Consider the following 26,328-nt stretch of genomic DNA (forward strand, 5'->3'; position numbering starts at 1 on the left):
CGGAGCGGGTTAAATTATACAAACCAAAAACAAGCCTTTCACCGTAACACGGCGGGCAGGGGAGGGGGCGGAGAGGGGAGAGGTGCGACACGGCAGGATGTGACCGTTGCGGCGGTGTTACGCGGAAGGAAGTTAGACGGCGTTAGACGGAAGGAAGAGAGGGGAGGGGGAGGAGAAATGCGACACGGCGGGAGGGGGCAGAGCGGGTAAACAACGACGGACGTGCACGCGCACGCGCTTTTAAGGTCAATGCGCATGCGCATAAGCTCAATGCGCATGCGCATTGACCTTAAAAGTCACGGGCACTGCAAGGAATCGCCACGATTCCTTGCAGTGTAGATAAAGAGTGGATAAGCCGCAATAGTCTCGCTTGCTCGATGCGCATGCGCATCGACAGGCGAGACCTAAAAAACGAGTGAGGTTAGCATTCCTGTTACATTTCTGTTTCAACTGGATTGTTTATCCAAGGAAGATCTTAATGTTTATAAGACTATGAAAATAAGCTGAAAACGGGAAACATCCTTTACAACGCAACTTTTACCACGCAGTGCTATTACAACGCAGGTTTTACAACGAAAACCATTACAACGCATTGCACTGGAGGGTGCTCTAGGATACGGAATAGATTTAATTTACTATCCAACACCTTCCCTAGTGTCCACGGGGACTGGAGTTGGAATAGTAAATTAAACTATTCACTATCCAGCACCCCAAAGTGCTATGCGTTGTAATGGTATGCGTTGTAAAAACCGCGTTGTAAAAGCATGCGTGGTAAAAGCATGCGTTGTAACGTCATACATCCGCTGAAAACACATTGTAGACTAAAAATAACATATAATGTGATGCTATTTCTTTAGGTTTAGGCTCCACTTCAATAGGAAATAGTACAGTCAAAGTATTTTCAATAATCCTATAGAAGACCCTGGCATCCCTAATGCTTTGTTTCTCCTCAGCAAATATAAAATAAAATAAGTGACTAAACAACTCCTTATATTTTAAATCTAGGAATTTGAGCTCAGCTTTAGGTCAAAGGGAAGGTAGTGCTTTGCTTATAGTGCCCTGATCCTCTAATGGGTAGTTCAGTATGAAGGGTCCTAAAGGAGGTTTCATCTGCAAGTACTAATCTTTCACAGACGAGCAGTGAGAACACTTTCTGCACATCAGTGACTTTTGTGCTTTGTATTAGATGCAAACCCTTGCTTTGGGCTTTTGTTTCTAAAGTACAAAAAAGGCTACTGTGCTATTCACCCAAAGTTCTATGTGCCCATAATCTTTCACATTTGAGCATAGCCAGGCCTTACAGCATGAGCGACCGGGATTCATGTCCCTATTCAACACCAGCAAGACCAGAGCCGAAAGTCCAATTTGGGCAGCGTGTCCTACGCAAGTGCGGTTTCTTAAAAGATTAATTTCTACAAAATTAAGCGCCATGGCCCATTTCACATTTTAGAATGCCCCTGCAGTTTGCACCCCCCACTGCCCCTAATAGTGTTGCAAAATGGCACTATTAGTGACACTACTAGTGCACTGGGCATGCTGCTATTATTAATATTATTTAGCTCATATGGATGTGTTCTGCTGAAAATAAGTAGACAGCGCCACCATGTGCTGGACTGTCATAAAAAAAGTGCCTGAGTTAGGAATTGATTGCCGGAGCCGAGCACAGGAAAATACTGGCACAAATCAAGCACTGGGTTTCTTATCTTTGTCGTATTTCGCACAAGCCAGATGGAAAGGAATGATGGAGGGTAAGCTAACTACCTTTCACATTAACGTTGTCTCCTTCTTCTGTTGTTATAGCTACCGATCATGAGCGAGTTTATCATTTGTTGCAGGAAGATTGTATTGTAATTGCATTTATATAACGCTTACTAACCCTGATGAGGCGTCAAAGCGCTACTTCAGCGTCCTGCAGACCACTTGTTCAGCAACCAATATCTCTGAACTCCTGAAAAGTATCTGATTAAAGTAACAGAGCTGAGTAACATGATCAATTCATCAAACATGAAAGGAAGATATTCCCAGGAGGAATAACCCAACAGCACAAGCATGAAACTGCCGAAAGGTCACCAAATTTGGATACAGGAAAGAGTGACAATATCATAAGGGGTTTGAACTAGATACCACCAACTTCCAAGTCAAGAATCATTGCCCTAGACTCGCGAGTTGTTGTACTTTTCTCCTATCTTGTCATTTCCCATGATAGGTTCCACACCCCTGTTATCCTGGTTCATTTGGTATATCCCTGATCCAACTGTCAATGGACTAATCCAACTGTCACGGCTGTACGTTGACTAAAGTGATGACTGTTCCAATAAAGCTTCTGAGATTTCATTCGAGTTCCAGAAAACGCTTTTAATATAAAACCGGTACACTTCCAATATACCATATAAAACTGGTACACTCCCAATATACCCCTTATTTCCTTGCACTCGCCGGTATGTGCCAGGAAATCGCAAAAGGATACTTCTAAAAGGTGTGAAACAAGTGACATTGCACAGATCATAAGACTGTCAGCATTATATATGTGTTTGGCTCTAGAGGCTGTAAAGGTTTCCCTCAACTTCTGTGCAGCTTAAAACCACTATAAAGTTAAATAAACCTTGTTGTCAACAAATGGCATCAGGACTCGTGTAACCATCTATCCATGCATGAAAACTGGAGTTTACCTACTAGCTGGGAGCTACAGGTCTCAAACTCCGAATCAACTGATCTAAACCACTTATCCCCGCAAGGCAGAGTTTCAAAGGGATTCTAAGAAAATATCCTATAGAGAGTATCAATATCTAATAAACCAAATTGTACCTGCCTGTTATAAACCCGGGAGAATTTTTAATAGCCGATGTACGGAAAAATATCTTACTGTGCCAACATATACAATTATAGAACCATTTGTTGTAGATTTACTTGTCCACCACTAGATGTCAGTAAAGCAGCAAAAATGGAATGGTCTTCTCTGAACCTGCAAGCGCTTGGAAATTAATCGATGGGCACAGATCAACAGACATTCTAAACTTAAATGTAACAAGCACTGGCAATGCCAATAGGTCTAGTTTTGAAGGAATGTTGTTTGATAATGTGAAGCATTATAAGTAAATAGCATGGGAATAGATATATATTTGTGTGGAAGCAATGAACTAAAATAATATTGATATAGTTTAATAGGTCATGTTACAGTTGCTCTGTCAAGGCAACCCTAAAAAGCTATGCAGGTTAATGACTGCTCTCCTCCATCTGTGCTGCTGTCAGAGAAAAACAACATAATTTATCTAGGTATTTTTGACACTATAGTATTACAGTGTCATGTGTGTTCCCCTGAAATTTCACTCTCGGGCGGCTGGATAAACAAGCAAAATGATCACAGCTGTGGGGAGGGCAAGCACTTCTTTGTGGAAGCCTACAACTTCTGTCCAATCAAAACATGTACTCGTGGCTCCCAACATGTGGGCGGAGCCAAAGTCCCTTTCTGGTGATGCTCACATAATTGTCTGGCGACAGCTGTGCTGTCAATCAAGACCATTAAAAGACCCAGGTTCAGAGGAGAGATAACAAGCCAGCATAAGATACCCCTGTTCATGTATTGCTTGAATTCCAGGGATTCACCTCTGTGAGGTACAGCCACAGCAAAGCCATTCTTGAGAACACCTCTCCAGCCCTAAATGTGAAAGTAGACGGAACGATGATTGTGATGCCCCACCCCCCTGCAGAATGTGAAGGGGGCCCGTAGTCTCCCATGTCTCACAGATATTCATTGGCCTTGGACTGAGTGTAGGCCCCCTGAAGGATTGGGAGGGCGCTGAAATGTTGCCCCCACCATGTCGTGTCCCTGTTGTTGGGCGCCAGGCAGCACATCAGACTCAGGACACAGGTTGGTCATGCAATGTTTCTTTTATTACTTTCTCTTGGAGCTGGTTACATGTACGTCCGTCCCAGTACCCGTCCTGGTCAATCTGCCGTCCTTCCTGTCCCTAACCGGATGTGGTGTCCGGTGACCTGGTCACCTCCCTCATGACCCACACTGTCCTAGTGTCCTCCTGTCCTGTCGTCCTATCTGTCGGGTCACGACACCCCCCGCATCACATGGACTGCAGGGACTTGCAGTTAACTTCTGGGAGGGCCGAGGTTTCCCTTCCTCTCCATGTGGGTGTCTTATAAAGGTACTGCTACTCCGGGTTAGCTTGTCTGAAAAAGTTTGAAATTCTGGCGTATTTTGGGTGCTGCTAAAATGCTTTAAGTTTTGCGCTCAACTAGTCTAGTATTTTTGGACGTCACAGTTATTGACAATTAGTATGTGTTCTGTTATGAATAACGCTGAACGTATTGTTTGCATGTCATATTTGTAAGGCAGAAACCTAGCTGGACGGATTGCGTACAAAGTCAAAGGCAGAGATACGGCATGATTGTGCCAAGAGCCCCAGAGATGGCGAGTCTGTCTTTAATTCAAAATAAAAACCCTAATTCGGAGTCTTAGTTGCAATCTTTATAAGAATATTGTATGGATCAATGTTAAAATCTGGAATGTAGGGATAGAGGGCCAGATGTAGGAAGGCAAATACCGGTCGGCACCGGCCGATTTCGGCCGTTACCGACCGGTATTTGGAGTTTGGGATGTAGGGGCATGTTAAAATACAGATTTGGTAATCTTACCGATTCGGTAAAATACCGATTCAGTAATATTACCGAATCTGTATTTTGACATGTAGGTAGCACTGTAATCAGTGCTACAGGGGTTTAAGAATTTGTTATTTACCACCAACTAGAAGTTGGTGGTAAATAATGAAAACCCTTTAAAAAGCATTATTTTTGCTTTTAAAACAGTGCCATGTTGCAGACATACATTCCCTAAGGGCATGTATGTCTGCAACATGTTCACCCATGCACAATTGAGGGGTGCAACAGGGTGTCAAAGTGACACCCTGCCACCCTTCTATGTTTCCCCCAATTACCGAATCGATATTTACCGATTCGGTAATTGACATTCATTCCTATGGGCCTCCAGGCCCATAGGAATGAATGGCAATTACCGAATCGGTAAATACCGATTCGGTAATTACCGATTCATACCGATTCGGTAATTAAATTGGTAAAATTACCTACACCCCGATTGCCAGTTTTTAAATACCGAATCGGTATGATTCGGTATTTAAGAATCGGTAATCTGGGATTACCTACATCGGGCCCAGAATGTTTAGGCTCAACGTAGCAGGACATTCTGAACGTGTAAGTTGTTGCATGCTTGTTGATGTGGGCGGGCCTCTGCTCAAATGCTGTTACACCGTTAATAAATCTTAATACCATCCAAGTTTTGCCAATTGAATTTTGTTTTAGGTGCAACAAGTCTTCTGTGCCACCTGCATTCCTTCTCTGTATGTGGTTCTTGGTCCTCAATAAAAATTGCTTCTTGTATTATTCTGAAGAGACTGAAAACGTGTGTGACTCCAGAAGACCAACTGATTGCAAACCAGTCAGCTACAGGCATCCTGTTTTTCTGCCACTTGGAAGTGGAGGATATTGCGGAGTCTGATTACCAAAATGGCCTATTTCTAAGGTGGGGTATTGCGATGCATGAGGGAATGCCAGGTAAAAAGGAAACTTTTCATGGCACACTTGCTGATGTAGCGATGTCACTGAATGACAAGGTCGGAAAAGGTCAAGCAAAGAAGCCCAGCTATGCTTTTCTGCTTCTACGCATCTATGCTCTGACACTATGTTCAGCAAGAGGAAAGCTGTGCATCGCTCAGTGTGCCGGCACTGTGGTACAGCCACCATCGAAGCAGAACAAGGTTTTCCACTTGCCTGACAGCGATGTACTGGTCTCGCGAGTTAGCTTTCTAGTGTGTTTGCTGGACTATCTAAAGATTGTCACTCTAGATCCAGTGGTCGCAATACCTGTAGCTTTGGGGAGTGCAGTGGATGCACCATCTAAAGATTGTCGTCTAGATCCAGTGGTTGCAAATACCTGTAGCTTTGGGTACTGCAGTGGATGTACGATCTAAAGACTGTCGTCTGATCCAGTGGGTGCAATACCTGAAGCTTTGGGGTGTAAAGTGCATGCACCATCTAAAGATTGTTGTCTAGATCCAGTGGTCTCAATACCTGTAGCTTTGGAGTGTACAGTGCATGCACCATCTAAAGATTGTCACTTGGATCCAGTGGTCGCAGTACCTGTAGCTTTGGGAGTACAGTGGATGCACCATCTAAAGATTGTCGTCTAGATCCAGTGGTCGCAGTACCTGTAGCTTTGGGAGTACAGTGGATGCACTATCTAAAGATTGTCGTCTAGATCCAGTGGTCGCAGTACCTGTAGCTTTGGGTACTGCAGTGGATGTACGATCTAAAGACTGTCGTTTGATCCAGTGGGTGCAATACCTGTAGCTTTGGGGTGTAAAGTGCATGCACCATCTAAAGATTGTTGTCTAGATCCAGTGGTCTCAATACCTGTAGCTTTGGGGTGTACAGTGCATGCACCATCTAAAGATTGTCACTTGGATCCAGTTGTCGCAATACCTGTAGCTTTGGGAGTACAGTGGATGCACCATCTAAAGACTGTCGTCTAGATCCAGTGGTCACAGTACCTGTAGCTTTGGGAGTACAGTGGATGCACCATCTAAAGATTGTCGTCTAGATCCAGTGGTCACAGTACATGTAGCTTTCGGACTGCAGTGGATGCACCATCTAAAGATTGTCATCTAGATCCAGTGGTCACAATACCTGTAGCTTTGGGAGTACAGTGGATGCACCATCTAAAGATTGTCGTCTAGATCCAGTGGTCGCAGTACCTGTAGCTTTGGGAGTACAGTGGATGCACCATCTAAAGATTGTCGTCTAGATCCAGTGGTCACAATACCTGTAGCTTTGGGAGTACAGTGGATGCACCATCTAAAGATTGTCGTCTAGATCCAGTGGTCACAGTACCTGTAGCTTAGGGAGTACAGTGGATGCACCATCTAAAGATTGTTGTCTAGATCCAGTGGTCACAGTACCTGTAGCTTAGGGAGTACAGTGGATGCACCATCTAAAGATTGTCATCTAGATCCAGTGGTCGCAATACCTGTAGCTTTGGGAGTGCAGTGGATGCACCATCTAAAGATTGTCGTCTAATCCAGTGGTCACAGTACCTGTAGCTTTGGGAGTACAGTGGATGCACCATCTAAAGATTGTTGTCTAGATCCAGTGGTCACAGTACCTGTAGCTTAGGGAGTACAGTGGATGCACCATCTAAAGATTGTCATCTAGATCCAGTGGTCGCAATACCTGTAGCTTTGGGAGTGCAGTGGATGCACCATCTAAAGATTGTCGTCTAATCCAGTGGTCACAGTACCTGTAGCTTTGGGAGTACAGTGGATGCACCATCTAAAGATTGTCGTCTAGATCCAGTGGTTACAGTACCTGTAGCTTTGGGAGTACAGTGGATGCACCATCTAAAGATTGTCGTCTAGATTCAGTGGTCGCAATACCTGTAGCTTTGGGAGTGCAGTGGATGCACCATCTAAAGATTGTCGTCTAATCCAGTGGTCACAGTACCTGTAGCTTTGGGAGTACAGTGGATGCACCATCTAAAGATTGTCATCTAGATCCAGTGGGCACACTACCTGTAGCTTTGGGAGTACAGTGGATGCACCATCTAAAGATTGTCATCTAGATCCAGTGGTCACACTACCTGTAGCTTTGGGAGTACAGTGGATGCACCATCTAAAGATTGTCATCTAGATCCAGTGGTCACAATACCTGTAGCTTTCGGAGTGCAGTGCATGCACCATCTAAAGATTGTCATCTAGATCCAGTGGTCACAGTACCGGTAGCTTTAGGAGTACAGTGGACGCACCATCTAAAGATTGTCATCTAGATCCAGTGGTCACACTACCTGTAGCTTTGGGAGTACAGTGGATGCACCATCTAAAGATTGTCGTCTAGATCCAGTGGTCGCAATACCTGTAGCTTTGGGAGTACAGTGGATGCACCATCTAAAGATTGTCATCTAGATCCAGGGGTCGCAATACCTGTAGCTTTGGGAGTGCAGTGGATGCACCATCTAAAGATTGTCATCTAGATCCAGTGGTCACACTACCTGTAGCTTTGGGAGTACAGTGGATGCACCATCTAAAGATTGTCATCTAGATCCAGTGGTCACAATACCTGTAGCTTTCGGAGTGCAGTGCATGCACCATCTAAAGATTGTCATGTAGATCCAGTGGTCACAGTACCGGTAGCTTTAGGAGTACAGTGGACGCACCATCTAAAGATTGTCATCTAGATCCAGTGGTCACACTACCTGTAGCTTTGGGAGTACAGTGGATGCACCATCTAAAGATTGTCGTCTAGATCCAGTGGTCGCAATACCTGTAGCTTTCGGAGTGCAGTGCATGCACCATCTAAAGATTGACATCTAGATCCAGGGGTCACAGTACCGGTAGCTTTGGGAGTACAGTGGACGCACCATCTAAAGATTGTCGTCTAGATCCAGTGGTCACAATACCTGTAGCTTTCGGAGTGTACAGTGCATGCACCATCTAAAGATTGTCACTTGGATCCAGTGGTCGCAGTACCTGTAGCTTTGGGAGTACAGTGGACGCACCATCTAAAGATTGTCGTCTAGATCCAGTGGTCGCAATACCTGTAGCTGTCGGAGTGCAGTGGACGCACCATCGAAAGATTGTCATCTAGATCCAGTGGTTGCAGTATCTAGCTTTAGGGAGTACATGGGAAGTAATATCTAAAGATTGTCGTCTAGATCCAGTGGTTGCAAATACCTGTAGCTTTGGGTACTGCAGTGGATGTACCATTTAAAGACTGTTGTCTGATCCAGTGGGTGCAATACCTGTAGCTTTGGGGTATAAAGTGCATGCACCATATAAAGACTGTCATCTAGATCCAGTGGTCAAAGTACCTGTAGCTTTGGGAGTACAGTGGATGCACCATCTAAAGATTGTCGTCTAGATCCAGTGGTCACAATACCTGTAGCTTTGGGAGTACAGTGGATGCACCATCTAAAGATTGTCGTCTAGATCCAGTGGTCGCAATACCTGTAGCTTTCGGGGTGCAGTGCATGCACCATCTAAAGATTGTCATCTAGATCCAGTGGTCACAGTACCTGTAGCTTTGGGAGTACAGTGGATGCACCATCTAAAGATTGTCGTCTAGATCCAGTGGTCGCAATACCTGTAGCTTTCGGAGTGCAGTGGATGCACCATCTAAAGATTGTCGTCTAGATCCAGTGGTCACAATACCTGTAGCTTTGGGAGTACAGTGGATGCACCATCTAAAGATTGTCGTCTAGATCCAGTGGTCGCAGTACCTGTAGCTTTGGGAGTACAGTGGATGCACCATCTAAAGATTGTCGTCTAGATCCAGTGGTCACAATACCTGTAGCTTTGGGAGTACAGTGGATGCACCATCTAAAGATTGTCGTCTAGATCCAGTGGTCACAGTACCTGTAGCTTAGGGAGTACAGTGGATGCACCATCTAAAGATTGTTGTCTAGATCCAGTGGTCATAGTACCTGTAGCTTAGGGAGTACAGTGGATGCACCATCTAAAGATTGTCATCTAGATCCAGTGGTCGCAATACCTGTAGCTTTGGGAGTGCAGTGGATGCACCATCTAAAGATTGTCGTCTAATCCAGTGGTCACAGTACCTGTAGCTTTGGGAGTACAGTGGATGCACCATCTAAAGATTGTTGTCTAGATCCAGTGGTCACAGTACCTGTAGCTTAGGCAGTACAGTGGATGCACCATCTAAAGATTGTCATCTAGATCCAGTGGTCGCAATACCTCTAGCTTTGGGAGTGCAGTGGATGCACCATCTAAAGATTGTCGTCTAATCCAGTGGTCACAGTACCTGTAGCTTTGGGAGTACAGTGGATGCACCATCTAAAGATTGTCGTCTAGATCCAGTGGTTACAGTACCTGTAGCTTTGGGAGTACAGTGGATGCACCATCTAAAGATTGTCGTCTAGATTCAGTGGTCGCAGTACCTGTAGCTTTGGGAGTACAGTGGATGCACCATCTAAAGATCGTCATCTAGATCCAGTGGGCACACTACCTGTAGCTTTGGGAGTACAGTGGATGCACCATCTAAAGATTGTCATCTAGATCCAGTGGTCACACTACCTGTAGCTTTGGGAGTACAGTGGATGCACCATCTAAAGATTGTCATCTAGATCCAGTGGTCACACTACCTGTAGCTTTGGGAGTACAGTGGATGCACCATCTAAAGATTGTCGTCTAGATCCAGTGGTCGCAATACCTGTAGCTTTCGGAGTGCAGTGCATGCACCATCTAAAGATTGACATCTAGATCCAGGGGTCACAGTACCGGTAGCTTTGGGAGTACAGTGGACGCACCATCTAAAGATTGTCGTCTAGATCCAGTGGTCACAATACCTGTAGCTTTCGGAGTGTACAGTGCATGCACCATCTAAAGATTGTCACTTGGATCCAGTGGTCGCAGTACCTGTAGCTTTGGGAGTACAGTGGACGCACCATCTAAAGATTGTCGTCTAGATCCAGTGGTCGCAATACCTGTAGCTGTCGGAGTGCAGTGGACGCACCATCGAAAGATTGTCATCTAGATCCAGTGGTTGCAGTATCTAGCTTTAGGGAGTACATGGGAAGTAATATCTAAAGATTGTCGTCTAGATCCAGTGGTTGCAAATACCTGTAGCTTTGGGTACTGCAGTGGATGTACCATTTAAAGACTGTTGTCTGATCCAGTGGGTGCAATACCTGTAGCTTTGGGGTATAAAGTGCATGCACCATATAAAGACTGTCATCTAGATCCAGTGGTCAAAGTACCTGTAGCTTTGGGAGTACAGTGGATGCACCATCTAAAGATTGTCGTCTAGATCCAGTGGTCACAATACCTGTAGCTTTGGGAGTACAGTGGATGCACCATCTAAATATTGTCGTCTAGATCCAGTGGTCGCAATACCTGTAGCTTTCGGGGTGCAGTGCATGCACCATCTAAAGATTGTCATCTAGATCCAGTGGTCACAGTACCTGTAGCTTTGGGAGTACAGTGGATGCACCATCTAAAGATTGTCGTCTAGATCCAGTGGTCGCAATACCTGTAGCTTTCGGAGTGCAGTGGATGCACCATCTAAAGATTGTCGTCTAGATCCAGTGGTCACAATACCTGTAGCTTTGGGAGTACAGTGGATGCACCATCTAAAGATTGTCGTCTAGATCCAGTGGTCGCAGTACCTGTAGCTTTGGGAGTACAGTGGATGCACCATCTAAAGATTGTCGTCTAGATCCAGTGGTCACAATACCTGTAGCTTTGGGAGTACAGTGGATGCACCATCTAAAGATTGTCGTCTAGATCCAGTGGTCACAGTACCTGTAGCTTAGGGAGTACAGTGGATGCACCATCTAAAGATTGTTGTCTAGATCCAGTGGTCACAGTACCTGTAGCTTAGGGAGTACAGTGGATGCACCATCTAAAGATTGTCATCTAGATCCAGTGGTCGCAATACCTGTAGCTTTGGGAGTGCAGTGGATGCACCATCTAAAGATTGTCGTCTAATCCAGTGGTCACAGTACCTGTAGCTTTGGGAGTACAGTGGATGCACCATCTAAAGATTGTTGTCTAGATCCAGTGGTCACAGTACCTGTAGCTTAGGGAGTACAGTGGATGCACCATCTAAAGATTGTCATCTAGATCCAGTGGTCGCAATACCTCTAGCTTTGGGAGTGCAGTGGATGCACCATCTAAAGATTGTCGTTTAATCCAGTGGTCACAGTACCTGTAGCTTTGGGAGTACAGTGGATGCACCATCTAAAGATTGTCGTCTAGATCCAGTGGTTACAGTACCTGTAGCTTTGGGAGTACAGTGGATGCACCATCTAAAGATTGTCGTCTAGATTCAGTGGTCGCAGTACCTGTAGCTTTGGGAGTACAGTGGATGCACCATCTAAAGATCGTCATCTAGATCCAGTGGGCACACTACCTGTAGCTTTGGGAGTACAGTGGATGCACCATCTAAAGATTGTCATCTAGATCCAGTGGTCACACTACCTGTAGCTTTGGGAGTACAGTGGATGCACCATCTAAAGATTGTCATCTAGATCAAGTGGTCGCAATACCTGTAGCTTTCGGAGTGCAGTGCATGCACCATCTAAAGATTGTCATCTAGATCCAGTGGTCATAGTACCGGTAGCTTTAGGAGTACAGTGGACGCACCATCTAAAGATTGTCATCTAGATCCAGTGGTCACACTACCTGTAGCTTTGGGAGTACAGTGGATGCACCATCTAAAGATTGTCGTCTAGATCCAGTGGTCGCAATACCTGTAGCTTTCGGAGTGCAGTGCATGCACCATCTAAAGATTGACATCTAGATCCAGGGGTCACAGTACCGGTAGCTTTGGGAGTACAGTGGACGCACCATCTAAAGATTGTCGTCTAGATCTAGTGGTCACAATACCTGTAGCTTTCGGAGTGTACAGTGCATGCACCATCTAAAGATTGTCACTTGGATCCAGTGGTCGCAGTACCTGTAGCTTTGGGAGTACAGTGGACGCACCATCTAAAGATTGTCGTCTAGATCCAGTGGTCGCAATACCTGTAGCTTTCGGAGTGCAGTGGACGCACCATCGAAAGATTGTCATCTAGATCCAGTGGTTGCAGTATCTAGCTTTAGGGAGTACATGGGAAGTAATATCTAAAGATTGTCGTCTAGATCCAGTGGTTGCAAATACCTGTAGCTTTGGATACTGCAGTGGATGTACCATTTAAAGACTGTTGTCTGATCCAGTGGGTGCAATACCTGTAGCTTTGGGGTATAAAGTGCATGCACCATATAAAGACTGTCATCTAGATCCAGTGGTCACAGTACCTGTAGCTTTGGGAGTACAGTGGATGCACCATCTAAAGATTGTCGTCTAGATCCAGTGGTCACAATACATGTAGCTTTGGGAGTACAGTGGATGCACCATCTAAAGATTGTCATCTAGATCCAGTGGTCGCAATACCTGTAGCTTTCGGGGTGCAGTGCATGCACCATCTAAAGATTGTCATCTAGATCCAGTGGTCACAGTACCTGTAGCTTTGGGAGTACAGTGGATGCACCATCTAAAGATTGTCGTCTAGATCCAGTGGTCGCAATACCTGTAGCTTTCGGAGTGCAGTGGATGCACCATCTAAAGATTGTCGTCTAGATCCAGTGGTCACAATAACTGTAGCTTTGGGAGTACAGTGGATGCACCATCTAAAGATTGTCGTCTAGATCCAGTGGTCACAGTACCTGTAGCTTTGGGAGTTCAGTGGATGCACCATCTAAAGATTGTCATCTAGATCCAGTGGTCACAGTACCTGTAGCTGTGGGAGTACAGTGGATGCACCATCTAAAGATTGTCGTCTAGATCCAGTGGTCCCAATACCTGTAGCTTTCGGAGTACAGTGGACGCACCATCGAAAGATTGTCATCTAGATCCAGTGGTTGCAGTATCTAGCTTTAGGGAGTACATGGGAAGTAATATCTAAAGATTGTCGTCTAGATCCAGTGGTTGCAAATACCTGTAGCTTTGGGTACTGCAGTGGATGTACCATTTAAAGACTGTTGTCTGATCCAGTGGGTGCAATACCTGTAGCTTTGGGGTATAAAGTGCATGCACCATATAAAGACTGTCATCTAGATCCAGTGGTCACAGTACCTGTAGCTTTGGGAGTACAGTGGATGCACCATCTAAAGATTGTCGTCTAGATCCAGTGGTCACAATACCTGTAGCTTTGGGAGTACAGTGGATGCACCATCTAAAGATTGTCGTCTAGATCCAGTGGTCGCAATACCTGTAGCTTTGGGAGTACAGTGGATGCACCATCTAAAGATTGTCGTCTAGATCCAGTGGTCGCAATACCTGTAGCTTTCGGGGTGCAGTGCATGCACCATCTAAAGATTGTCATCTAGATCCAGTGGTCACAGTACCTGTAGCTTTGGGAGTACAGTGGATGCACCATCTAAAGATTGTCGTCTAGATCCAGTGGTCGCAATACCTGTAGCTTTCGGAGTGCAGTGGATGCACCATCTAAAGATTGTCGTCTAGATCCAGTGGTCACAATACCTGTAGCTTTGGGAGTACAGTGGATGCACCATCTAAAGATTGCTGTCTAGATCCAGTGGTCACAGTACCTGTAGCTTTGGGAGTACAGTGGATGCACCATCTAAAGATTGTCCTCTAGATCCAGTGGTCACAGTACCTGTAGCTTTGGGAGTACTGTCGATGCACCATCTAAAGATTGTCATCTAGATCCAGTGGTCACAGTACCTGTAGCTTTGGGAGTACAGTGGATGCACCATCTAAAGATTGTCGTCTAGATCCAGTGGTCACAGTACCTGTAGCTTTGGGAGTACAGTGGATGCACCATCTAAAGATCGTCATCTAGATCCAGTGGTCGCAATACCTGTAGCTTTGGGAGTACTGTCGATGCACCATCTAAAGATTGACATCTAGATCCAGTGGTCACAGTACCTGTAGCTTTGGGAGTACAGTGGATGCACCATCTAAAGATTGTCGTCTAGATCCAGTGGTCACAGTACCTGTAGCTTTGGGAGTACAGTGGATGCACCATCTAAAGATTGTCGTCTAGATCCAGTGGTCACAGTACCTGTAGCTTTGGGAGTACAGTGGATGCACCATCTAAAGATTGTCGTCTAGATCCAGTGGTCACAGTACCTGTAGCTTTGGGAGTACAGTGGATGCACCATCTAAAGATTGTCGTCTAGATCCAGTGGTCACAGTACCTGTAGCTTTGGGAGTACAGTGGATGCACCATCTAAAGATCGTCATCTAGATCCAGTGGTCGCAGTACCTGTAGCTTTGGGAGTACAGTGGATGCACCATCTAAAGATCGTCATCTAGATCCAGTGGTCGCAGTACCTGTAGCTTTGGGAGTACAGTGGATGCACCATCTAAAGATTGTCATCTAGATCCAGTGGTCGCAATACCTGTAGCTTTGGGAGTGCAGTGGATGCACCATCTAAAGATTGTCATCTAGATCCAGTGGTCACAGTACCTGTAGCTTTGGGAGTACAGTGGATGCACCATCTAAAGATTGTCCTCTAGATCCAGTGGTCACAGTACCTGTAGCTTTGGGAGTACAGTGGATGCACCATCTAAAGATTGTCCTCTACATCCAGTGGTCACAGTACCTGTAGCTTTGGGAGTACTGTCGATGCACCATCTAAAGATTGTCATCTAGATCCAGTGGTCGCAGTACCTGTAGCTTTGGGAGTACAGTGGATGCACCATCTAAAGATTGTCGTCTAGATCCAGTGGTCGCAATACCTGTAGCTTTGGGAGTGCAGTGGATGCACCATCTAAAGATTGTCGTCTAGATCCAGTGGTCGCAATACCTGTAGCTTTGGGAGTGCAGTGGATGCACCATCTAAAGATTGTCGTCTAGATCCAGTGGTCGCAATACCTGTAGCTTTGGGAGTGCAGTGGATGCACCATCTAAAGATTGTCATCTAGATCCAGTGGTCACACTACCTGTAGCTTTGGGAGTACAGTGGATGCACCATCTAAAGAGTGTCATCTAGATCCAGTGGTCGCAATACCTGTAGCTTTCGGAGTGCAGTGCATGCACCATCTAAAGATTGACATCTAGATCCAGTGGTCACAGTACCGGTAGCTTTGGGAGTACAGTGGACGCACCATCTAAAGATTGTCGTCTAGACCCAGTGGTCACAATACATGTAGCTTTCGGAGTGTACAGTGCATGCACCATCTAAAGATTGTCACTTGGATCCAGTGGTCGCAGTACCTGTAGCTTTGGGAGTGCAGTGGATGCACCATCTAAAGATTGTCACTTAGATCCAGTGATCGTAATACCTGTAGCTTTGTGGTGCACATTGAATGCTCCTTCTAGATGTGTAATCTAGATCTGTTACTCGCACCCTTGTGAAAACTACTACTAACATTGCCTCACTGGTAAAGACTCATTGTTGAAGGATACTGCAATAACCGTACTGGAGTAATTACAAATTCTTTATTTTTTGTGCATCACATGGGACACTTGGCAACTTTTGTATGGCCCAACATACTGCTGACAACAGTGGTTACTTTATTAATGGTAGTTAGTTTACAAATTACCATTCTAACTCAGGGAGTTGAGAGACTATTTTTCCAAATGGACCGTGGTGGGATTTGTGAGATAAAATCATCTACGCTGACAGAGTTCCTGATGGATTGATTTGCAAAAGAAAGATCTCCATGAGACGTTGTAACTGACAATGGTCCCCATTTGACTTCATGTCAAATGGGAAATGTTTTAGAGATGTGTGTTATCACACAGCTATACACTCCCTTCTGTCGTATTGGGTGAAAGTTGGCAGCTTATCAGCCAGAGTGAGCTGGATTGGAAATCAGAGATTTGTAGTTTGTTGTAAAGCTACAGAACCACACCACACTAGACAGTAGGTACATCTGAGTTTTCACTGTTGCATGGTCATGCCTTGTCTTCCACAGTGTGCCTGGTTTGAATGTGCATGAGTCATGAGAAAATATGTGTCAAGAATTCATACAATGCACGAGCAAAAGCTAAACAGGACACATATTATTTGAAACACAAAGTGAGAACTGGATACGTTTTAAGAAGATTTCATGTCAACAAGTGGGTGCATCTGAAAGCTGGAGCAATGAACTGAAGCTGAAACCCAAGTGGTCTGAACTGAGAAACATAATCCACGTTTCCGGACACACGTGGTATTGGTATTTGAGAGGTACAACATCCACATTTTCTTCACATGCGTATAAAGTGAAGTTATAGTTTTTTAATTGTAGCCACTTGAAGGTGTTGAGTGTGGAGAAAAGATAGAGGAGAAACATGAGGGGACTGAATGAGGAGAAACCCAAAGGTTCAGGGAATCGAAGTGGTCTGAACAAAGACAGATAATCAAGGTTTGCGGACACACCGTGGCATTGGTATTGGATAGTGGAGACATACGGCATGCTCACAAAATATTGCATTGTAGTCGCTAGAAGGTGCTAAGTGTGGAGGATGATAGAGAAGAGTCAAGGCTGATTTGCATATGGTTGGGTACAAGCTAGGGTGGTGTGGTGAGCAAAAGAACGATGGATTAAATCCAGATCTGTGACTGGGGGTGAGTGTTTGAAAAGTTTCAGCGCTCGGTCCATCATCTTGTTGTGTTACTATGTTCACCCCAAGTGGTCAGGGTATGCCCAGACGTGAGTCCCTTGATTGCTGGAACCACTGAATTCAAGCTAGCCTGGCTGATGAGGGTTGATGCCCCAAAATCAGTCCCAGGATGATTGTTTCCGGTCCAGGGAGGACCTGGCTTGGCAGTTCGGTCTGGACTGTTCCCATGAGGAACAAGGTCAAGATGATTTGCATATGGCTGGGTCCAAACTGGGGAGGCCTGGTGAGAAAAATAATGATGGATTTGACCCAGATCTGTGACTGGGGGTGAGAGGTTGAAAAGTTTCAGCGCTCCGTCCATTATCTTGTTGTGTTGAATGATAAAGCAGGAACATAAGACGAGAGGCTGAAGAGAGAATGAAAGGTTGCGAAGAAGAGTGTGAGGTCATGTCCTACAAAGTTCAAGGATGACTTCATGACAAGTAGGAAGCTGCACTATTGTGGGGCACAATCATCTACCATAAATATCTCTCTGGATGGTGTTTAGTTGTAGATTTGTAAAATGTGTGCATTGTTTTCATCATTTAATTTTCTGAAGAAGAGGTGATGTGTCCCACTACTTTTAAGAATGTTGTAGTGGTCAGTGTTAGAATGTGGAATGGGAGAGTGGAATATTTAGGTTAAAAAAAAACTGTAGGTAACTTAGCAGTAGTCAGTTGCTGCCAGACTGGGGATGCTAGTGATCCTTTGCGATGATGCTGTTAGGACCCTCAGTGTATTTTATATCATTCAAGTCCTCAAAAGTGAAGCTGTTTTAGTGTTTGTTGTCTGTCCAAAACTGGTGTGAATGCCGAGGTGGTTTCTGTTGAAACCATATCAATTTCGTCAATGGCTGCAGGACATTAACCGATTTGCTGAGGCGCGAATTCCGCCGCTGTGCTGGGACATTCCAATCCTGGGCGTGGCTCGGACGGCCCCCGGCCATCGTGCGCTCACGCCCACCGTGACTCATGACAGCCGGGGGCCATCATGAGCATGGAAGAGGTTAATGTAATAATTTAGTAGTCCATGATGATTTCATACTTAAATTTCTACTTTTAACTGCTTATCGTAATATTGTGCTTTTGCTACTTGTTTTAAATTGTTATGGTTTCAACTAACTAAACAATAAACATTATTAAAAAAAAATAGTCTATGGCCGGTGCAATAATGTTTCAGTTAATGATGTGAGCATTCTGTAGGTCAAGTAGATTTGCTAAACCATGAAGAAGAATGTTTATTGGCATGCAGTTTTGAAGGGTGCAAGCTGCTAAAATAGTGTAAACTGAGAAACGTAAAGAGCAGGAAAGTGACTGGAACTGCAACAAAGTTGGCGAAAATTACAATGCATAAGATCCTGCTGAACTGCTCCAAACACAAGAAAAAAGACAAAAACACTGGAGTGATCCGCAGCTAACAATAATTATTAATGGCTCATAATCAAACAATAGCAATACAGCACTGTAAATGTCAGTAAGATTTTTATTGTAATGTGAGTGGTTATAACCTCGAAATACAAATGAATAACAACTTTAAATGTCTTCAGCTGTGCAGCTTAGATAAATTGAACATGCATTTCATTGGGTATATATGATTGGATATAGCTGGCTTAGCGGATGCGTTCACTTCCTTATTAAAGAGGCAAACATTAGGGCTATACATCTTAATTTACACAGAGTACACAAGTGATTGTGCATCAATTTTCTTTTACTGAGATACTCTTGTAAAGAACGGTTGGATGACATTTGTTTTTGATTAAGGCTATTTGCCAACATGCAGCCACAAGGGACTCTTTAACCATGCATGTGAGAATCAATAAACAATATCAAAAACACTTGGAGAATCATTAGCATTTTATTGTAATATGCTGGATATGTTCTTGTCTGAAGTTAACATTGAACAGTGCTCCTCGACCTGCAGCACAAGCTACTCTTTAATTGCTGAACACTAATATTCAGAAAAAATTGTTAAGTAAACAGGCAAGCATTTATTAACCTGCAAATAAATGCTCGCCCATTTATTATTTTTTTTTAGACCTCCTTACACAATCTTTGGCCCACCTAGACCCCCTACCGCCACCCTCCTGGCATCAGTGCAGGCCTCGGACACACCACAGATGGTACTTTGTGGTCTCCGGGAAAATGTTTACAAGTACCCATGTTCTAGACAGAAAGTCTCCAACAAGTGGTACTCCTTATTAACAGCTGAGCCAGGACTGCAACCTTATCTAGCTTTTATACTTAACAGATAGCAAATATAAATGTTAATTAGATTTAGAATAAACATGGATTTCCATATTGTCTGATTCCCACGCTCCAACAATTGGTTAAGGCCACTGGGCCCATGTCCATGTGAAAATAATAGCCCACAAGAAATGATGCATTTTATGTTTTTGTTTGCAGTTTTCATAGGGCCCCCAGAACTAAATTCGTTAGACCTATACTTAAGGAAAATTAGATTAGATTGTGCAGACAAGCCTCGACCTTTTTACAAAATCAGATTTCAGCAGGTCTGTTTTAGAGTTTTAACCTATATCTTATACCGTTCAAGAAAAAACCTTTGTGATTGATGTGTGACCGCTTTTTATGATTTTTTTCTGCTTGATAAATTATCATATTACCCATTTTTATAAATATTATTGTAAAGTGTGTAGAACTATGTAATTTATTTGATGTCTGTACTTTTATGCTTTTAATGTTTAAAACCGAACGAAGTTGTATCAACTGAGAGAGTGTTATCAGTGGCCCAGGATGGCTACACAAGCAGAGCTGGTCAGAGAGTGGAGAAGCGTGGCTCAGTGGTTAGAGGCGGCAGACCCGGAAGTTGAGATCGACCGTGGACCAGGGTTCGATTCCCCGCGCATAGGCGGGTCTCGGGCTCAAAAATTCCACGGACTCGACAATTCTCGCTCCGGTGCCTACTCGAATCACGGGGTCACACTCTGCAACTCTGGGCAATAGCTTGCTTAATCTCCACTACGGCCCCTCGCGGCGGGATGCCTGGCTTTCACCTTGTGGACACCCTGCCGGGGTTTCTCACAGGGGAATACCAGGACGGCTTCCCTAAGCAAGCGCCAGGATGCCCTTTGGGTGACAGGTTTGCGCTATATAAGTACACCTACATTTACATTTACAGAGACTGTTTGGGTTGTCTAAAGTGTGACAAAGACCTCAGCCTTGTGTACAGTACTTGATTTTTTCAAGAGAGACTACTTTTCACAGCTCCCACCATCTCCTTGGGAATTGGAGTTTGAGAAAAGGAATGTTTTCTAATATCTGTACTGTTTCCTTTTATCCATAATGCGTTTTAAGGTACCGGCTTCCCATTTGTCTCCCTGGTTTGCACAGATGTGCAAAGATGTGTTGTTCACACTAGACTTCACTTACAACCAACAACCATCCCACTCACCAAGGAAAACCAATGCCACCTGAAGGAACCGGTGATGGATAAAGCCCTGATCTTTTGACTGGGTAGGAGTGTTCTGCTTAATTCAGATACTCTGTCCATCACCACCCCCTTTTGAATCGTTTTGGCCACCACAAGTGTGGAAGGGTATGCTCAGATGTGAGTCCCTTGCTCACTGCACCATCAGGATTCAAGCAAGCCGGGCCGAAGACGGCTGTAATGCCAGAAACCGGTCCCCGGAAGCTTGTTTCCTTTCCAGTAAAGAATTGGCTTGGTAGTTTGGTCTGCCCTGTTCCCATGATGCACTGGGCCAGGGTCAGACTAATTTGCATGTAGCCAGGTTCTGAACTGGGATGGTGCAGTGAGCTAAAAAATGGTGATGGATAAAGCCCTGATCTTTTGACTGGGTAGGAGTGTTCTGCTTAATTCAGATACTCTGTCCATCACCACCCCCTTTTGAATCGTTTTGGCCACCACAAGTGTGGAAGGGTATGCTCAGATGTGAGTCCCTTGCTCACTGCACCATCAGGATTCAAGCAAGCCGGGCCGAAGACGGCTGTAATGCCAGAAACCGGTCCCCGGAAGCTTGTTTCCTTTCCAGTAAAGAATTGGCTTGGTAGTTTGGTCTGCCCTGTTCCCATGATGCACTGGGCCAGGGTCAGACTAATTTGCATGTAGCCAGGTTCTGAACTGGGATGGTGCAGTGAGCTAAAAAACGGTGATGGATAAAGCCCTGATCTTTTGACTGGGTAGGAGTGTTCTGCTTAATTCAGATACTCTGTCCATCACCACCCCCTTTTGAACCTGAAGGAACCGAGCTTCTGCGGCTTACCTTGTTGCATGCCACGTGACACTAGACGGAACAGCAACCTAGGGTCTGATTCACAAAGGGCCTCCACACTTGTGGCGGGACATCCGCAATGGGTAACTGCAGTACGGAGGTCCACCACTGGTGCAGGATCCCCGCTATGACTATAGGGCCACCGCCAAAGAGGGGATTCTCTTTGTGAATTGAACCCTTAGTCTTACTTAACATGCTACAGTAGGTCCCTCCCCCTCCTATCCAAATTAGAAAACCAGACATCCGGTCAGTTTTAGGTGCTTCTTTGGCACTGCCTCTCACACAGTATTGTCATAAGTGGCCAGAACTGCCACAAAGCAGCAGTTTCTTCCTCCCTTAGAGGTGGGGACCATCTAGGTTACCCAAGTGCAGCCTTTGAAGGCTCCACCGTGGTAACCTTCAGCTGGAGACTCATCCACCACATGTCATGGGCTTCATTTTTATTGCCTGCGATTAGTATAAGAAGCAAAGTGGTCCAGGGCAAGAAAATAAAGGGCAGACCATGGACATTCTGTTAAGTTTCTCAGAAACAAACTTCTGCCTTGGGTGCTTTCTAGTAAGTAATGAATTTATGTCGAAAGGGCTATCTTCGGTGTCGGCTTGTGTACTTTTGGAGGAAATACTTTGCCAAGCAATTAGAGAACTCTTGATTTGGGGATCTGATTGCTGCCGGGCTAGTGGTGGCGGTGTCGGTGCCACTCAAGGAGTTTGAGAGCCTGGCCACCAAACTACAAATAAGGCTCTTGAATCATAACAACAATGGCGGGCTTGTTGACTTGAAGACGTGGGAATTTCCAGAGGACCATGGCCTGTATCTGATGGCTAACCTGGCTCTCTAGAAAGGCCAACCCTCCAAAAGTCACTTGATCATATGTATTCAATACATTTCATCTAATGGTCATCTCATTTTCTTGGAACTATAAGTAGATTTAAACAGGTTCAACAACTACGTCGTCGACCAAGTCGTATGTTAGGTCTCTCCAGCTCAGGAGATTTCCAGTGGATAATTGACTGTAAGCACCCCTTTCCTGTCGGATTTCCTCCAATGACAAAACATAGTCCCACATGTAGACATCACTAATCTCCCCAACATACTGATTAATGTAGGGCGATGAAGTCCTTCTCTTTCCTAGTTTAAAGCTTACGCTCCGCTTCATGGCGTATCCTCTCTGTAGGCCCAGCCTTGGTAGTCGCTTCCCATCCACCCATAAATGCGCGGTCCCCGTTGCCGATTCCCAACTGAAGCACAGATTCAACCACTGGTTGATCTTGTCTTGTGCGTTGAATTCTACCCGGTCCGCCCCCACTGTCAGTATGTATGACGTGGCACTGCTTTTAAACCCAGTGATCTCAGAATAGAAGGGTGGATGGGTTACGAGCTCAAAGAGGCCATAAGGCCACGCTTTGTCGGTATAGGTTCTGAAGCATAGTGTGAAACTGCGCAGGGTTGCGTTTTTCTTCAGTTGCAGATCCACGTGGGTGCTCTTGGTGTCCCTTTGGAAAACAAAGACATCTTTGGCCATGTCTGTCGAGAAAGAAGGAGGCAGTCATCACATTTGCCAAGATTCTTTGACCAAAAAGCAATACGATTTTTTCAATTTGTAAAACATTAAATAACATGAAAATGGCCACACTGGAAATGACATTACAAAACCTCTAGCCTTGACATCTAAAAGAATCAACACATTATATGCAAAGGGACCAGCATTGGAGGAGGAAACAATGATGTGCTTCAGACCCAGGTGGGATCATGAGAATTTAACGTAATGATGTAACTGACCGACAGTGCTTAATTTGTGCCAGTTGTCACCAACACTCATTATTGTCCAACTGGACTTATTTTTCATTTTAAGACTTTGGGCCTGAACAAGAGAGAGAGAAGCAGGATGGTGGGAAAAAAAGGAAGGGAAGACGGATAGGAAAACAGTGGCAAAGGGAGAAAGCAATGATGAAAAAGAACCTGCAAGTGTTGGATAAAGAGAGATAAGAGTAGTGCTTTGGAAGAAAGCAGCTTGGGTTGGAATAAAGACAGCAAAGAAAGGCGCTCCTTTCGCACTCTGGCAGCTAGACTCTAAGGGCCAGATGTATGAAGCTCAAATGGGTTTGCAAACGCAGAATTTCGGCGTTTGCGAACTCATTTGAGCAAAATGGTATGTATGTAGCAAATTTCAGTGCAAAATAAGGAATCGCAAAATTTGCGATTCCTTAATTTGCGATTGCATTTAAGGAATCGCAAAATTTGCGATTCCTTAAATGCAATGTATGATGCAAAAAAAAATTGCTAATTGTCCCTAAGGAATCGCAAATTACCACCAACTTCAAGTTGGTGGTAATTTGCGAATTTCTTGAAAAATGCCAATTTTTGCATTTTTCAAAGTGCCATGTGATGCACATACATGCCCTTAGGGCATGTATGTGCACCACATGTGCACCCATGCTTATTTCAGGGGTGCAACAGGGTGTCCTTTGGATACCCCTGCACCCTTGAAATTATTCTCAATTTGCGATTAGCAAATTGCTAATTGCAAATTGAGAATAATTTCACATTCATTCCTATGGGCCTCCCTGCACATAGGAATGAATGGGAAATTATTCCCTTATTGCGATTAGCAATTTGCTAATCGCAATTAAGGAATTTTAAGAAATCTCTAAAAAATAGCGAATTTCTACATACATACCATTTTGCAATTCTCAAATAGCGATTCCTTAAAAATCGCTATTATAGAATAGCAAAAGTGTATCTTGATACATCTGGCCCTAGAACTCTCTCCCTCTGTCCATCCGCGGCCTGACCAATTACTTGGCATTCCGTAAAGCAATTAAGACACATCTCTTCCCTTCGCTGTAGGTTCTTTAATTTTTAGGTCTCGCCTCTCAATGCGCATGCGCATTGAGCAGAGCGAGACTATAGCGACTTAAACAGACTTTACCCAACTGGGCGATTTGGTGCTGTGCCCGTGCGCTTTTAGGTCAATGCGCAAGCGCATTGACCTAAAATGCGCGTGCACATCATCAAATCGCCATCTGTTCCCTCAGCCGCACTCCTCCCACACCTTTGAAGTGAAGCTTAGCTTCACTTCAAAGGCCCCGGCTGCTTCACACCCTCATCGCCGCTCTCCCCGCTCCGCCCCCTCCCCTGCCCGCCGTGTCGCATTTCTCCTCCCCCCTCCCCTTCTCTGCCTTCTGTCGTAGTTTGGTCTCCTTTATTTTCTTGTTGATTTACTAAAAATAATTAAGTGTAAGCCTATTTGCTTTTCAGTAAAGGTTAGGCACCTTTTATCCATCTTACTATCGCATCGTTTATGCATTGTCTTGTTAGTGCTAGTTTCATACCGTTTTAAGTTTGGTTTTGTGTAAGACTTGTCTTAAAATTATGTTTTGGAACCACTGCTGGCCGCAACGTCGGTACTCCGTGTCGCATTTCTCCTCCCCCCTCCCCTTCTCTGCCTTCGTAGTTTGGTCTCCTTTATTTTCTTGTTGATTTACTAAAAATAATTAAGTGTAAGCCTATTTGCTTTTCAGTAAAGGTTGTGCACCTTTTATCCATCTTACTATCGCATCGTTTATGCATTGTCTTGTGAGTGCTAGTTTCATACCGTTTTAAGTTTGCTTTTGTGTAAGACTTGTCTTAAAATTATGTTTTGGAACCACTGCTGGCCGCAACGTCGGTACTACCCCAAATAAAACAGCTTGACACTTCACTTCGCTTTGTTTTGCTTGCGTTTAGCTGCTCCCTTGCAGAAAAATTTTCATTTGCTGCGTAAAAAAGCTGTTTTTAGGCTGCACTGTTCTAAACTTTCACTCCATAAAAGCATGGTTATACAAGAGTGGCCAGACTCCACCAATGTATTAAACACAATTTATGTATATTAGACGCCATGTCTCGCATAAAATAATAGAATTTCGCCCTATTTTTTGCTTTCTTGCGAGTGTGTTACTGAAGCACTGTCCGCCCGATTCACGCAACCACGTGCGCACCAAAATGCTACTTGGTGCACAGAGGGCGCGGTTCTCGTTTCCCTTTCATAGAGTGCCCTTTCACGCTCCTAAAACGGCATAGTGTATTACATGGGAGTATAACAACTCTTATAATATCGGCTTCCCTCTACACTAAACTGTGATTCTGGGCAAGCCACTTCCTACCCATGCACCCTTATCTTGCAAAAGCAGCACCGTTCAACAGACCCGAGTCAGACAGGTTATTCCCGAGTTTCAAAGCAAACAATGGCTTTATTTATGCTCTCTCCTGCCTAAAATTAACTGTTTTAATAGGAGTCAGTGGGGAAATATATTCCCCTATTTTTATCGGCGCAGCTCTTACATCATCTGGAAGATTCCAGATGGCTGCCTTTTTGCTTCTACAGCCCCTCACCCTCACACACCCCTCACCCTCACACCATCTCACCCTCACTCACCCTCACACCATCTTACCCTCACTCACCCTCACACCCTCACTCACCCTCACACCCTCTCACACCCTCACCCCATCACCCTCACACCCTCACACCTCCTCATCCTCACACCTCCTCACCCTCACACCTCCTCACCCTCATCCCCCTCACCCTCACACACCCTCACCCACCCTCACACAGCCTCACTCATCCCCACCCCCTCATCCTCACACATCCTTACTCACCCTCACACCCCCTCACAACCCTCTCACCCTCACTTAGCCTCACACCCTCACCCTCACACACCCTCACCCTCACACACCCTCACACACCCTCACCCCCCCTCACCCTCGCACCCTCTCACCATCACCCCCCCTGACCCTCACACACCCTTACCCTCATCCCCTCACCCTCACACACCCTCAGTCACCCTCACACCCTTACCCTCACACCCCCTAACCCTCACCCCCTCACACACCCTCACTCACCCTCACACACCCTCACCCTCACACACCCTCACACACCCTCACCCTCACACCCCCTCACTCACCCTCACA

At 45.0% G+C, this 26,328-nt stretch overlaps 1 protein-coding gene across 1 annotated transcript in view; it reads right to left on the minus strand.

Annotated features, from left to right (window-relative positions):
- Window positions 1-21,165: 21,165 nt before the first annotated feature.
- The window catches only part of LOC144798981 (serum amyloid P-component-like), a 52,752-nt gene continuing 47,589 nt past the window's right edge, over window positions 21,166-26,328 (minus strand). The window contains exon 2 of the mRNA XM_078670122.1: window positions 21,166-22,905. Coding sequence (XP_078526248.1) covers window positions 22,310-22,905 — 596 coding nt within the window. The 3' untranslated portion in view covers window positions 21,166-22,309. The remainder of the gene's footprint in view (window positions 22,906-26,328) is intronic.

Source organism: Lissotriton helveticus, chromosome 12 (assembly GCF_964261635.1).
Source record: "Lissotriton helveticus chromosome 12, aLisHel1.1, whole genome shotgun sequence".
NCBI lineage: Eukaryota > Metazoa > Chordata > Amphibia > Caudata > Salamandridae > Lissotriton > Lissotriton helveticus.